This window comes from Talaromyces marneffei, chromosome 6 (genome assembly GCF_009556855.1).
Source record: "Talaromyces marneffei chromosome 6, complete sequence".
In the NCBI taxonomy this organism is placed as follows: Eukaryota; Fungi; Ascomycota; class Eurotiomycetes; order Eurotiales; family Trichocomaceae; genus Talaromyces; species Talaromyces marneffei.
In genome coordinates, this window is record NC_072353.1 from 1,006,447 (window position 1) to 1,020,966 (window position 14,520).

General features: G+C 46.2%; 7 protein-coding genes across 7 annotated transcripts; 3 read left to right on the plus strand and 4 right to left on the minus strand.

Annotated features, from left to right (window-relative positions):
• Positions 1 to 492: 492 nt before the first annotated feature.
• EYB26_007875 (uncharacterized protein) lies at positions 493 to 2,353 on the minus strand (the record flags this gene model as incomplete). The annotated part of the gene is made up of 4 exons (XM_054267135.1): positions 493 to 804; positions 856 to 1,766; positions 1,823 to 2,261; positions 2,342 to 2,353. 4 exons carry the CDS (start codon positions 2,351 to 2,353, stop codon positions 493 to 495), a joined length of 1,674 nt encoding a protein of 557 aa, XP_054123110.1.
• Positions 2,354 to 3,152: 799 nt separating this feature from the next.
• Positions 3,153 to 4,421, plus strand: EYB26_007876 (uncharacterized protein; the record flags this gene model as incomplete). Its single annotated transcript, XM_054267136.1, has 1 exon — positions 3,153 to 4,421. The coding sequence occupies one exon, from the start codon at positions 3,153 to 3,155 to the stop codon at positions 4,419 to 4,421; it is 1,269 nt and encodes a 422-aa protein (XP_054123111.1).
• Positions 4,422 to 6,349: 1,928 nt separating this feature from the next.
• Positions 6,350 to 7,581, plus strand: EYB26_007877 (uncharacterized protein; the record flags this gene model as incomplete). The annotated part of the gene is made up of 5 exons (XM_054267137.1): positions 6,350 to 6,554; positions 6,641 to 7,114; positions 7,171 to 7,208; positions 7,263 to 7,396; positions 7,497 to 7,581. 5 exons carry the CDS (start codon positions 6,350 to 6,352, stop codon positions 7,579 to 7,581), a joined length of 936 nt encoding a protein of 311 aa, XP_054123112.1.
• A 373-nt stretch (positions 7,582 to 7,954) lies between these two features.
• EYB26_007878 (uncharacterized protein) lies at positions 7,955 to 9,944 on the minus strand (the record flags this gene model as incomplete). Its single annotated transcript, XM_054267138.1, has 2 exons — positions 7,955 to 9,779; positions 9,841 to 9,944. 2 exons carry the CDS (start codon positions 9,942 to 9,944, stop codon positions 7,955 to 7,957), a joined length of 1,929 nt encoding a protein of 642 aa, XP_054123113.1.
• A 477-nt stretch (positions 9,945 to 10,421) lies between these two features.
• EYB26_007879 (uncharacterized protein) lies at positions 10,422 to 10,982 on the minus strand (the record flags this gene model as incomplete). The annotated part of the gene is made up of 1 exon (XM_054267139.1): positions 10,422 to 10,982. One exon carries the CDS (start codon positions 10,980 to 10,982, stop codon positions 10,422 to 10,424), a length of 561 nt encoding a protein of 186 aa, XP_054123114.1.
• Positions 10,983 to 11,860: 878 nt separating this feature from the next.
• On the plus strand, positions 11,861 to 12,547 carry EYB26_007880 (uncharacterized protein; the record flags this gene model as incomplete). Its single annotated transcript, XM_054267140.1, has 1 exon — positions 11,861 to 12,547. One exon carries the CDS (start codon positions 11,861 to 11,863, stop codon positions 12,545 to 12,547), a length of 687 nt encoding a protein of 228 aa, XP_054123115.1.
• Positions 12,548 to 12,744: 197 nt separating this feature from the next.
• On the minus strand, positions 12,745 to 13,845 carry EYB26_007881 (uncharacterized protein; the record flags this gene model as incomplete). The annotated part of the gene is made up of 4 exons (XM_054267141.1): positions 12,745 to 13,263; positions 13,321 to 13,445; positions 13,508 to 13,679; positions 13,786 to 13,845. 4 exons carry the CDS (start codon positions 13,843 to 13,845, stop codon positions 12,745 to 12,747), a joined length of 876 nt encoding a protein of 291 aa, XP_054123116.1.
• Between the last annotated feature and the right edge of the window lie 675 nt (positions 13,846 to 14,520).

The following is a 14,520-nucleotide window of genomic DNA, read 5'->3' on the forward strand; positions in this document are numbered from 1 at the left end:
GATGAGTGCTTCAAAGTACTTCAATCTTCAATAGTACGACTCCCAGACCCATCCCCGCCGATCTCCCACCACTGACTGGATCAGCCCCGGAAACAAACCTAAGGGAAACAAAATGTAACCCAAAGACCAAAAATGACGGGCAAAAGCGACGAGGAATCGTGGATGGGGAGAAGAGAAGTAAAAGAAAGTCGAGAGACAGAAAGGTTGGAGATGTATTGACAAGTAGACGATGGATTGAGGCTGAGTCTACAGTAGCCGTACTTCTCAGGCACCAGCATTCTGTTCGTGGCCTGAGGCTTTCCCCGCCGCCAAGAATGGAATGCGCCTTATCGATAAGACCCACAGGTTGATCGGCTTATCTTATCGGCTTCTTTCCTCTCTTGACTTTACATGTAGTTAGTTACCTCGGTATGGGTTCAACTGAACTTGAAGTGCGTAGGATATATCCATTTATATCATAATCTTCGAATTAAATATTGTCCACCGCGCCTCCTACGACGCACTAGAGAGAAACGGAGGCAGACCCGCCAGTCCCTCAATACTATTATTCATCATCGAGCTCGTCTCCGGCGTATCTTCCAAGTGAAGCCACATACTATAATCAGGACTAGGTTCATCATCAGCGGGAGAGGAGGACAGATTCAACGGTGAGTTGGAACTTGTTATGGTGGACATTACGCCAAAATCTACCACAGAGCGGAGGATATTTATATCCGTGGGTGAGAGGTCGTCCGCAAAAGGGTAGCTTTTGAGAATTGTTCGGTATTTGGTGCTTTGGCAGAGGAAGTTTTGTAATCCGGTTGCCTTTTCAGTCAGCCTATAGCCGAAAATAGATAGTGAAATGGTATGACTCACAAAAGATTCAGCAATCTTATAATAAGGTGCAACCTCGTCCAAATACCTCTTACACCGTTGAACACATTCTCGTGCCCGAGCCTGCGTCGTAGGATCCTCTGCATCCAGAAACAAAACCTGGATTGATCCCGCTACCATAACACAATAACAGAAAAACGCTGTAATACCACAATTCAGCGCCTTGGCCTGAACTAGCAGATCAGACAGCGCCAACGAATGCACAAAACATTCATGCCGACTACCCCTCAACCAACTAGGCGGGATGCTGAAATGACATTTTCGCAATTTCAATGCCAAAAGGAAAGGATGATTCAGCATGCAATTCGTCAAGTGGAAAAAGGCTCGTGCGAGCAGGAAATGCCCAACTTTTCTTTGGTCGAGTTTGCCGTTTGTGAGGAAGTCTTGTTGTTGCATGGTAGATCCGGAGAAGCGCCGTCGCATTTGTGAGGTGAATAAAAATAAAGTGGATTGGATAGTCCCGTATTCAGACTTGTGATCCCATGGCGGTAGGGATTCGATTTCGTCGCGAAAGGCGTATTGTGTAGCTCGGCTTGCGGCCGAGGCCATCAGAACTGCTGATGAAAAATTACCCAAGGTGTCACGCTGGGTCTCATTATATTTCAAGATTGCAGGTAATGTCGTAGTAGCATCTAATCGGGAAGATGCTTCTGATGGACAGCCTAATGTCTCTGAGGGAAGTCGTACGTGGCAATCAGAATCTATGATCGCCAATGGTCGCCCAGAAGAACAGCAGATTATTCTTTCTAGCAGATATAAAGACCAGAAGAGACGCCGTCTTTCTTCTTGCTCGCTTTCGGGAATGTTCAAGCCTGTATCGCGCATCAAGTCTAGGTCTTGGCTGATTCGAATGGCCATTCCGACTTTGACCCAGGAAGCTCTTTTGCGGCCGGCTGTTATATGCTTCTTAATCTTGGTTGCATCTACGGTAATATTCGAGCAGACTCACCCAAAGTATCAATAATCGATAAAAGCGCAATCGCCTGAACAATAGAAATATCCGGCTCATCCACCAGCGCCAGCCCAGAAGCGGATATAATATCCCACGACAAACAAGCATATTTATCAATAGCTTCTTCCTTGCAATCTCTCCAACAAGCTTTACTCGAATATCGGATTGAGGTCGCCAATATAGCTAGTTGCAGGTACATCGGAACCCCGTCCCAGTGGAACCGGGACATGAACCTATCTTCATCGAAGAAGGAGAATGGTTGGTTGTAGCAATGGAGGAAGTATATTTTGCATGCTTCGAGGATGACTTCCTTTGATGGATAGGGTTCTTGGATTGACTGATTTGTTGGCGGGAAGCTATTGCTATTGGAGTTTTGTTTGGGGATTTGGAGAGGTGTAATGGTGTACCCATCATAGTCGAGTTGGGGTATAGAATTCTGTTATACGGGTTAGTTGTGGGCTTTAGGTTATTTTTGACAGCAATGATCAGCTTCATGGCAGAAGGCGAGATACGTACATTGATCTCCATGGCCGTATGAGCACAAGATCAAGAAACACAGCACAGATAAGAAAGATCCACCATCAATTAGGACAATTACTGAGCAGTGAACATTGAATGATGAAATGCTCAAAGCATGGATATCTAGGCACTCGTGTAAACATTGACGATATGTATCTAGGTAATCACATGCAGCTAATTGTTTTAATAAGTTAATAACTAACCCCAGCACTGTCGCTTATATACGCACAGTCTGGACGATATTCCAAGCCATAACATGAAACCCACCGCCTATCCCCCATAGTCTAGAGTCTCTCCCTGATCAGCCAATCCGCCAAGTTATGTATGGTCGGGTCGAACGGCTCAGAGGATGCGGGGGGCTAATCAGGGTTACACTCTAGCTGAGGCCCGCTTCTAACCGCCATGCGAACAGAGTACATAGTACGTAGATACGGAGCAGCCACATAGTCGACAACTGTTTTCGTAGTTGAGCAAAAGTATGGTTGCTACCCCCATAATTGGGTTCGGGATAACCAGTTATGAGACATAATGATCTCTAGTCATGTTGGAAGAGTGTTGCCCTGGCTCTTGTTAGGGTTATATCTTTAGGATTGCAGCCAACCAATCATCATTGAGTGATATCGGGTGGAGCCAGGTGGGCTGTTGTGGCCCGAAAAAGGCAAAGTCTGAAATTTTTTGGTGGATGAATCGCAAAACCTCAACTTTTGCATAGTCGATTCACTCGTTCATACTACCAGATTCTCTCTTTCTCTAACATTCTTTCTGTCTTTACTTGACTCTGCTCAATAGGAGCGCTCCTTTCAGCAAAATGCCAGCCCTCCCCCCCGATGGCGACTACATAACAATCTCCCAACTCGTCGAACCCCCCACCGTCCCCAGCTGGCGCTCTCACGACCCAGCCCGTAGCGCCAAACGAACCGACCCCTTTGCGTTTGGACAACGCTACCTCGAAGAAGGCGACGACGTCTTCTCCTACAATGCCTGGGACCACGTCGAAACCGACGAGGATTATAAAGCCTATGCCGAACTGCAATACGCCAAGCAACGCGAAAACCCCGCTTCAGACTGGCACAAGTCACTCTACAACTCGAACCCGGCAAAATTCTGGGACCGATTTTATAAAAACCACAACCAGAACTTCTTCAAGGATAGGAAGTGGTTGAGGCAGGAGTTCCCAGTGTTGGCGGAAGTCACGAAACAGGGTGCGGGGCCTAAGGTGGTGTTGGAAGTTGGTGCCGGCGCGGGGAATACGGCGTTTCCTTTGATCAATAATAATGAGAATGAGGAGTTGAAGGTTTTTGCGTGCGATTATTCGAAGAATGCTGTCAAGGTGATGCGGGAGAGTGAACATTATAATGAGAAGTTTATGCGCGCCGAAGTGTGGGATGTCACATCAGAAGAGGAAGAGATAGACGGAGAGATAAAGTCTTCCATGCCGCCTGGGGTAGAAGAAGGCTCGGTTGATGTTGTAATCCTCATCTTTATCATGTCTGCACTCGCACCGGATCAGTGGAATGCGGCACTCCGGAATATACATCGAGTCCTCAAACCGGGTGGTCTTGTGTTGTTTCGTGATTATGGCCGTGGAGACCTTGCGCAGGTGCGATTCAAGAAGGAGCGCTATCTTTCGGAGAACTTTTATGTGCGCGGTGATGGAACGAGAGTTTACTTCTTTGATGAAGAGGAATTGAGGCAGATGTGGAGTACTTGGACGCCAGAAAAGGGATTGCCGATGGTGAATAATGATATTAGCACCGAAAATACTGATAGCCCTGAATTGGCAGAGAACAAGGAGGAACAACAGACGGAGACTAGCACGGAGAAAACAACAGAAGAATCAATCGACAAGAATCAAGAAGAACAAGAGCAGACAGAGGACACTGAAGGCGCCTTTGAGGTGCTCAATCTGGGCAAAGATCAGAGGCTGTTGGTCAACCGCCAGAGGAAGCTCAAAATGTATAGATGCTGGATACAGGCTCGTTTCAGGAAGCGAGTCCCTGGTGAGACCAGTGCAGATCAACAACCGGCACCGACGGCAGAATCAATTGCAGAAGGACTTGCGGCTACTACTTTATAGACTACTTTTGATGATTTATCCATGAATAGCATTTAATCTAGAGCGCCACACTTCTTTTAGCTATCAAACTTATTGATCTACACCGTACATGACTTGACTTCTTCGGCTTATCCGAGTTGACGACTCTCATGAAAATCAGATTTCTAGTCCGTACAGAGTCGTCGCCCCGAATCACATGCTATCTTCTTCAGGCTTCTCACCAGCCATGAACAACAACCGTATTCCCAGCGTAATGTCCTACATCAAGGCAAGATGGCCGAGCGGTCTAAGGCGCTAGCTTAAGGTGGCCAACCAGATGATCATCTGGTTGTTCTACGCTAGTCCGAAAGGGCGTGGGTTCGAATCCCACTCTTGTCAGGATTAAACGCTTTCTTTTTGCATTTTTGCGTCTTGTTTTTTTGGTACGTATATTGAATGGGTACGTTATGGTGGAGGGGCCCAGGTGTAGCGATGGGGACCCGATATTAGGGCATGTTCACGGGCGACCCGTTTGCGCTAGGCCTAATCCGTCTCTACGTGGGATTCTACTCAATTGGATTTCCAATTTTCATTGTACATGAAGTATTTTGTTTAGGAATTCGAAAACATGGCTTGAGGACACCAATCCATGCAGTTTTTGATGTACAATTCTAGATCGCCATGCAACTTGTCGTCTGTTTGTTGTATTGGTTGTCGTCGGCTCTTGATGGTGGGTCTGTTGATTAGATTAGGGCTTATTTCTTATCCGAAGAAATTTCTATGGATAAACTTACCTTTTCGGTCGACTCAGGGTCAACTCTGGGCCTATACTAGACTTCCATGAATGTCAATCAGTCAATCAGATGCAAGGTTCACAGAAGCAGCGCTCTTAACGTTCTGCTAGGGCTTCCGTCAGGTTCTATGTTGTTGATATATCTATACATCATCCTGGCTCCAGGACAGAAAATTCCTCAACATATTGTGCCTAGAAATCATTATAGGAGAGAAATGAAGAGGACTCTGGTAGCTAGTTGATTTGATTTTTTATGAATAGAGATCTATCTTGTCCCCAAAACGAATCAGTTCTGATATGGAGACGAGACTGGTATCAAGATTGATGGATCGAGAGTCAGACAGTTGAAGATTGAAAAAAGCCTTCCAGCCCTTTCTCCCTTTCCAGATGTCATTGACGACGATGACCTCATCGCTCTAAAATATAGACGATATGGTTTGTTTATTCGATTCAACTCAGCCAGAAGCTCTCAGTCACCGACCTCGAGACAATACCCACTCCCACATCTTACTATCTTTCCCTTAGGGCTATTCAGCAGACCCCTTACACCAACATTTATATATTTTAGGGTTAAGCCTATCTCCCTAGCGCATCCTTAAAATGCAACCCATAAGCCCATATCAAAGCCCCTAATGCCGGCTGAATAATGACCTCGTTGAAAGCTCCACTTCTCATAACAAAGTGGGACGTCCAATCTATTCTCTGGGGGCCATTTCACCCATCTATGAAGAAAAACCAACTCACTGACTCATGCTAGGCTGCTTGGCCCTGAAAACTTTTTTGCATGGCTGCTGCAAGCATATCTTTGACGGTTGGGAGGAACGCCACTTATGATGACTTTTCTGACCAAGCTTTTCCCCTTCACAAACAGTCGGTGGAGCAACTAAAACATTGCTCGTTTCTGCGAATGGAGCGGTTACGAATAGTACATATGTACACACTACGTAGTAGACTAATGCTCACTAGATAGCAAGCCATGGCTTTTTCAGGTATTTAAAGCCGTTGATTGCCCTGAAGCTCTAGTAGAAGGATCTTTGGAATAGATTCCGTATCTTAATTTAAGATCTGAGATTTAACCCAACATCAGTATACATTACCACAACGCAGCACCACAATTAACAACTCGACTCGGAAGTAGTTGAAGGTAGAAAAGGGGTTTGTTAACTATACGCCAATCATGTTGAACACAAAGGATCCAGCACCCATATCCAAGTTCTACCAACCTTCTGCGTTGGGAAATATCCTATGGCACGAACTTGAACTCTGCTATGGTTTCGTGCGACGAGATCTTGGGACTGGCCTCTTGCCCGTTCCGGGATTCACATTGGCATCGTTACTATACCGAAAGGCTTCCGCTGAAGAGATCTATAGCGTGATACCATGTACGTTGTTGGACTCCCGCCCTTAACCTCTATTCTTAGTAGTTGGAGTCAAGAAAGCATACTAAAACCGGAGACAACGGGAACAGACGCCTTCCTCTACGGCTTCCTATATCTCTACAGCTTCGTAGTCGCAAATCAGATCGACGGCGTCAACGAAGACAAAGTCAACAAACCCGACCGCCCCATCGCCAGCGGTGCCACAACCCTGCGCGCTGCAAAAATCCGCTGGACAATCCTTACCCTCTTATACCTAGGGTACAGCTTCTACCTGGGTGTTGAAAAGCCAACTTTGTTATGGATCGCAACAACTATCGCGCACAACTTTTTAGGGTTTGCGAACTTCGGGCCGACAAAGGATGGATGTATGGGTGCGGGATGTATTGCGCAGTTGACGGCTGGGTGGGCGATTGGTGGCTCATCGCCGGAGATGGGATGGGATTGGATCAAGTATATTACGTTGTATATGTTGTGGCCGATTCCGTTGCAGGATTTGAGGGATGTGCCTGGTGATAAGGCTGTGGGGAGGCTGACGACGCCGATTTTGATGGGGGATACTATATGTAAGTTTTTCCCTTGGTCAAGTTCAAGGGACATTGTGCTAATTGTAGTTGCAAAGCGCGAATCTATATTTCTGCTGGTATATGTGTGTCTCAGGTAAGTCTCTATTTTCTGCTTACTGATGGATGGGTAACTAACGACAAGTGAAAGTACCTCCTTGTGAGATACCGCATTCTAGAGTACAGATACGACATCTCGACTATAATCCTCAGCGCTCTACTTGCTGTGATGAGTCTGGCCGTCGTGGTACGGCTGTTTGCATGGCGGACTGTGACTGCGGATAGGTATTCGTACTGGCTGTATACTGTTATATACGTATTTCAGCCTATTTCAGCGTGTATAGTGTTTGCTTGACCACGTCAGCTACTTACCTGACTGAAATAGGGGAAATACTGACTTGAGTCATATCTCGAGTTTTGATTTGCTCAATCGCGGCAGGAGCATGGAGAGAGTGAGAGGTGAAAATTAACATAGCTGTGTAAAAGTCACTGGCAGAGGAAAAGAAAGCATTATAGAGAATATTGAAGTTTACCTAGGGTAGTTATTAGAGACGTGCATCCTGGTAGTACTAAGTTAGGGCTGCGGCCTGCATGTGACAAGAAAATTTCCTATTGGGGCAACTGGCAACTACACTTCTCACCTGCATGAACGCCAGGCCTGCATGCACATAGCGGCGAAATAGGCGCATATTACAAAGAGACCTAGTCGATACTAAAGTTCCCAAATTCTCTTTAAGAATGGGCTACCTTATATTCTAACCATGCCTTTCAATCTCCCATCATTTTACATGGAGAGATCTGGGTATTATACCATTCGGTAAATCGTGGTCTATTCGTTATGTTTTAAGCAGACGACAAATTTGCTGCTTTGTACATATCCTGTATGTTGCTCCACGTATATGTGCTGAGACGCTCTCCACATTGGAATGGCTCTTCAACAGGTTCCCACTTTGATGAATCATCTTCCCCCAAGAAGGAAGAGAATATATTACTATCCTCACGCTTTCTTCTGCCAATGATCGTGCCTCCGAGCTGCAAGCCATCTTCCATTATTATCCGTACATCCTGGAAACGGCTCCATTCAGGGAGAACATCTTTCTGAACCGACGATAGTGAATACGCGACCGATGGATATGCATCGTTAAATACTCCGAAGAAATCTCCTTCTTCCAACCGAATCACCGTCTCAGCCGCCGCTGCAACCGCAATACCATCCCAAACCGCCTCGCGATGAGGCGCAGCCCTCAAAGCTTGAATGGCCCGTCTTTTTATAGATGGAACACGGCATTTCAGCGCAATATAATACAGAACCGGCACGGGACCCATATCCGCGGAGAAATTCAGGGGCCCGGTATGACATTTTGCGTCTTGGAGAACAAAGTTCCCGGGAAAGCCGCGCATCAGGACCACATCGTCGCTTGCGGAAAGGATTTCTTCGAACAAGTGAGTATACTTGTCAAAGGCCATTTCATTCCATGGCTCGTTTGTGGCGGGACATGTGCGGAGCATGATTTCGACTTTGAGGGACCAGATGCGTAAGAGGTTGAGTGCTATGTAAGCGTATACTGTGATGTTTGGTCGAACTTTTTGCGTAAGTTTCTCATATGCGCACTTCCATTGGGCCAAGGTTTCTATTAATTGTTCTCTCGTTTCTGGAAAATGATACTCGGGTTCACCTAATGAGAAGGAAGGTGTACTGCCCGAGGATTTATTGATCAAATGGAGCGATTTGTTTAGTAAAACCTCCAGATACTGGCGACACTCTTGCAAAGAGTCGAAAACATCAGGAATTGTGCCAACTAAATTAGTTCTTGCTTCGGTCAGATGTATATATCGCGAGGGGTATCCGAACAAAACACATTGCGTATTCATCCGTGCCAGAATTTCAAGTAAATGATCATCTACTGTCTTCGGATCCGTCACACGTACAATTTCCCTGTGTTGTTTTCGAGGCAAACTATCAGAACTATGCCGTTTGCGTTGCAAAGTCTTCAAAACATTGATCACATGATCAATATGCACATTAGCCCGAGTATAGGAACCTCTCATCAACTCGATGCAAATGAACAATACGCAAGTTATCAATGCAATTTGCACAGACTCATGGCCATCATCTTCGAAATATGACTGTAGACGGATGATAGACTTGTTGTATTGCTGCAGAGCGAACCGATCCCATTTCTTAATCTCGGAATCGTAGTCAATGAAAGGATTATCCGGACCTTTTCGCATGCAGCTAGTATACTCCTGGCTACGTTGAGTAGATGCCAGCGCAACCACTGCATGGAACACGGCGGGCGCGGAAGATGATACTTGTGGCACCGTTTTTTCCCAGAAACTTGCGTCAAAGAATCCGGGGAGTTTGACGAGGCATCGAAGTCGGAAAAAGTCTAGACATACTAACTCGTCTGCATCGACTCGACGATCGAGGAGGTTGAACATTTTGCAGTTACCGTCTAGAAGAGGAGACATGCACCATCCATATTCGATCGTATCTCGAGGAGGTGTTGTAGAAACGACACTTGAGGGACTTTGCCGTTGATGAAAACCGTGAGATATGCCAGTGCCGGCACTTGTACTCCAGATACCGTATCCATCGCATGTACGACCTGTGGAAGTGCATCGGCCGCAGGCGGGTCGAGTTTCGTCACATTTCACTCTTCGGACTCTTGAGACATTGTTGTCAGCATTGCTCATCCCGGTAGCTATGAGATTGGCAAAATACTCACTTGCAGGTCCTGCAGCCAGATTTGACGTGCTTTGTACCTCGCCGTTGTAATTTCTGGCCTGTTCGAAATCGATCTTCTAGAGTAGACTTCATAGTCGAGACCATCTTGAATATTTGTTTAGGTTACGTCTCGAGATCCTCATCGCCGAGGAGATTTGGTTCCGCTGTTATATTTCTGCCTTTCTTCTGGAGAGTACTTATAGCCGGGTCCTTTAGAGGGAACTGTAAGTTATTTAATAGCTACGGGTCAGGCCGGCTGATGGTCTCTGGTGAAGACAATTCCAATTTTGGAAAGATGTCGAGATTGTCTTGCGGCTGATCTTAAAGATTGGCGATGCTCGATTGGTTCTGTCGTAAAGTATGTTTAATGATTGGAGGAGATTTTAAGCTTTTATTATAGGGTCCACCATCTTAATGCATCCCTGTCACTACGAAGACGGCCAAAATCACCTAACTTATACTATATAGATATGTATTAACAATCGTATTATCAATACATTGTAGTACCTCTTCTTACATATTACACGGAAAAGGAAGAAAAAGAAACAACAATTCTGAATATAACATCCCGTACTCGGAGATTCATTCTTCTACTTTATCATTGTCATCAAGTGTGTCCCAAGGGGCGAATTTCAGAGAATCATAAAACACTCCCACCTGTGCCTCCGGCATCTTGATCTCGTCTTCATGATACTCTTTTCCTTCCAACCACGTCTCCAAGATAAATTCGCAGTCCTGGTCAATAGTTGCATACGCGGACGAATGTATCTTGTCCATCTTAGTGAACACGAGATCCGCCCTCTTGTTAAGAGTATCAATCACCTCCCTCGGCGCCTTGGCGATATCTTTCCCCAAATATCGAGGGCAGATATTATACGCTTTTCTAAATCCTTTGGAGACTTTGTAACGTTTACGGCGATCTCTTTCGTGCAGTCGAAGATACTCGACCGCTCTTATGTCGGTCAATATGTCTGCTTTTCTGATGTATTTAACGTAGATTTTGGGGCGACCTGGTCGATCGTTGGATCTTTCGCCGAGTCGTTCGAGTTCGCGGACGCGACGGTCGAGGAGGGTTTGATCGAATTCGTCATAGTCATCTGGATCATACGGGGTGTCGGCTAGTTCCTGGACGAATTGGTCCATTTCGTTCTGGACGATTTTCCACAAGGTTTCTTGTCAGCCTTGATTCATTTTGTTTCTTATTCTAGAGAGTAGACTTCGATGACCTCTTTAAGATTGCTGATTGAGATGTGGTCAAATCGATTGCTAACTCACTATTACCTAGGGAGAATAATAAACTCATCCGGAGCTGTGGGGGAAGATTAGATGTTTATATATTTCTAAACCCCTTTCTCGATCTTTAAAATTCAATCAAGGAGGAAATCATCCTTTCTGACTTGCTGCTTTCTCTGGAAGTCATTAAGAAGACATTGATCTGCTCTAGATGTGTTGCATGTTTCGAGTGTACTTCTTTGTATGCCTTTCAAAGTTGTGGTTACTGAAGCTTTGAATGAGTCAACGTGATGCATAATTGTTAGGTGTCTCTTGTATTCCTTCATACTCTTTGTTCACCACGAGGTCGTGTAACAAAAAGTAAGGAGGTTTCATATCTGAAGAAATGTTTGTGTTGTATAGACCAGAATTTACGGAGTATGAAAGCGAATTTGGGGAGAGGACAATGTGAAATGAAGCCTGAGTTACCAGGCACCAACAAGGCATACCGGGACCTGGACCCACTTTGTAGATGGCCGATTTTATGACAGCATCAAAACTTCAATTTACAGCCTGGGCTTCAATTGTTACACCTACGAACTTGCTGGCGATATCGAAGCACTGTTCACATTGCTCTTGAATGAAACGGTCATGCGACTGTAGTTTGAACTTCTACCATACCATCCTCCAACCTCAATTGAGGATCACACCGAGCAATGAGACCAATCTTGCGCCCTCAGCTTTTTCGAAGGCATTGTGCACTTCAGCACCGAGATAAAACCTTTATTTTAACAAGAAACAACAATTCTATGCCCTCAATTGTTTGTCGCTATACCACAACCTCGAAATCAGCCTTAATAACGTATCCACACCAACCGACAGCTACACTACAACATTCAACCCGACTACCAACACAACCATATCCCACCCGCCACCAACGATCATTCATCAACATCCCCAACATCTTCAACAACACCCCCCAAGCCATCCGCACTCTCCACGCGTCCCGCACCTTACCATTCCCCCCCTCCCCACTCTACGATATCATCGCCTCCGTCGAATCCTATTCCGACTTCCTGCCCTTCCTCGGCGCCTCAACCGTGACGGCGCGCGACCAGAACACTGGCTACCCCTCCCAAGCATTTCTTACCGTGGGCTACGGCCCATTCACAGAAACGTTTACATCCAGGGTCATATGTGATCGCGACAATTGGGTTGTCGAAGCTAAGAGCGGTGGTGGAGTGGGTAAGGACGGGAAACCGATCCCCGGCGCGGATGAAGGGTTGTTTAGTCATTTAAGTACGAAGTGGGAACTTGTTCCTTTGACCTCGAAAGGTACAGGAGTAGTAGAGACGGAGGTCAGGTTGGAGATACAGTTCAGGTTTGAGAATCCCATGCATACGGCTATGATGTCGGCGGTGGAGGATAAGGTTGCTGGAGTGATGATTGAGGCGTTTGAGAAGAGGATTAAGGAGCAGATGACGTTGGGCCGGTAGTCTGGACGGAATCTTCACAAGTGACATGTAGAGTGTACAATATCATGTATAGTAAGAAATAAATAGAACTGCAATTCTATGTCAAGCACAAATTACATTTTGTCCCAGTACCCCAATGCTTTATATATAATACATGGAAAAATTGAAAAGGGTAAAACAAGACTAATAAAACAACGGAATCGAAGCAGGCTGCCAATCTACAGAGATCGCTGATTGAACTTCGGGCCGTATCCCTGTGCAGCCTTGTGTGCATCCTCCACCGCGTTCCAATCGACCCTATCCCACCATCTCTCCAGATATTCGTCTTTACCACTGATACCGTGGTCCATCATCCAGACGTGCTCCCACGTATTCACGCAGAGCAATGGGGTAAGCGGCGTTCCGCCGGGCGCGAGCTCATGGGTGTTTTCACCGGACGCGGGGAGACCAAGGAAGCTAATAGTATCGTTGCTTGATCGTCTGGTTGATGGAGCAGGTTCGTTGTTCATGTCCACTCCTTGTTGTCGCGCAAAAGCCTCGGGGTAGGGGGTACCGGCGTTATAGGTGGATAGGATTCGGAGGAGACCGTTTTGCTTTTGAGAGACGAGCCAGACAAATCCAGGGCCGAATTGGGCGCTGGCGGTGGCGAGGAAGTCCTGTTTTAGGGACTCGGGGGATGATGCACTGTCATTCATGTCGGAGGCTAGTTTCTCGGGGATGGGGACTTTGACGGGGGACTATCCAGATAAATTGTTAGCGATTGGTCTTGATAGGAAGGGAAAAAAGGAGCTCACAAGACGGTGGAAGAAGAAGTGATTGTTGTGGGCCATAGAGGCATAGTTGAATAAATGAGCGGTTTCGCGCCTTTTAGCGTATTTCTTGACAAGAGCGAGAGTGTCCAAATCCGCATCGGCCGTATCTGTATAGCATGAGCAACCAAACCCCGTACAACTGCTACTCACATCCATCAATTGGATATACCTTGTGTCATCAAGTTCAACTTGTCCACTAACAGCGATTGGTACTGTGTCCAGGCAAAGTCGAAGGCCTCGGGGGACATGAACTCGGAGATGCCATGTTCTCTAAAGATTCGCTCGTTCGCCAATTGGGGGACTCGATGGAGACTGCGGTATTGAAATCGAGGGAGACTGGCCTAGACGTCCATTGGGACGATTAGTAACATGGTCTCACAATTACAATTTTGCATAATTGCAGCTTTCCGAATATCAGATGCTTTGTTGACCTTCATCCTTACTCACCTTGAAAATGGCCGATGACGCACGGAGACCGCTCTGCGGCCGTATTAATCTTTGCAACATATTGATGTCTGACGAATGACAAGATCCGAAAAGCTAGTCGCAAAGTACCTGCAACAAAGCTGCTTGTCTTTCTTGGAAGAAGCTGTCTAAGTTGAAGAAGTCGCGAATTCCGCAGAATTTCTGCCATTGTTACCTAATCCAACCTAGCGTGAGCGGGATATGCTCGGGCCAATGGGAACCCGAGATCGCGCTCCCGTAGTTCATAGGGGAAACACCACGGCACCACGGCGGTTAACCTCGAGAGTGAAGCACCATACATTTGCACGCGACGTCCTTGCCGACAACGCTGGGCTGTTTCAGGTCTTGTGTTTCCACTGTATATTTAGAACATCGACAACCTGTAGCTAGGAGGAGTCATACTATTCTCAGACCGCTGTCGCTGTTGGTGAATGCTACGCTCCTCCACTCGGCGGCTTCATACCATTTCTGGGACATGGGCGCGTATACACGAAAGAGTGATTTTCTTCACGTTGGATTTGGGCAACGACTCGTACATTGGCAGCACAAATAGGCCGAGTAGTCATGGTTCATGTATCATAATCCTTTTCTTCGTCTCTGGCAAAGTCATTGTATCGTTCTCTCTCTCTCTTTCCTTCACTATTGCATTATAGAACTCTTTCCTTTATGATATTTGCATAGCATTGTTTTAGGAGCAGGCTTGATACTAGCGGATAC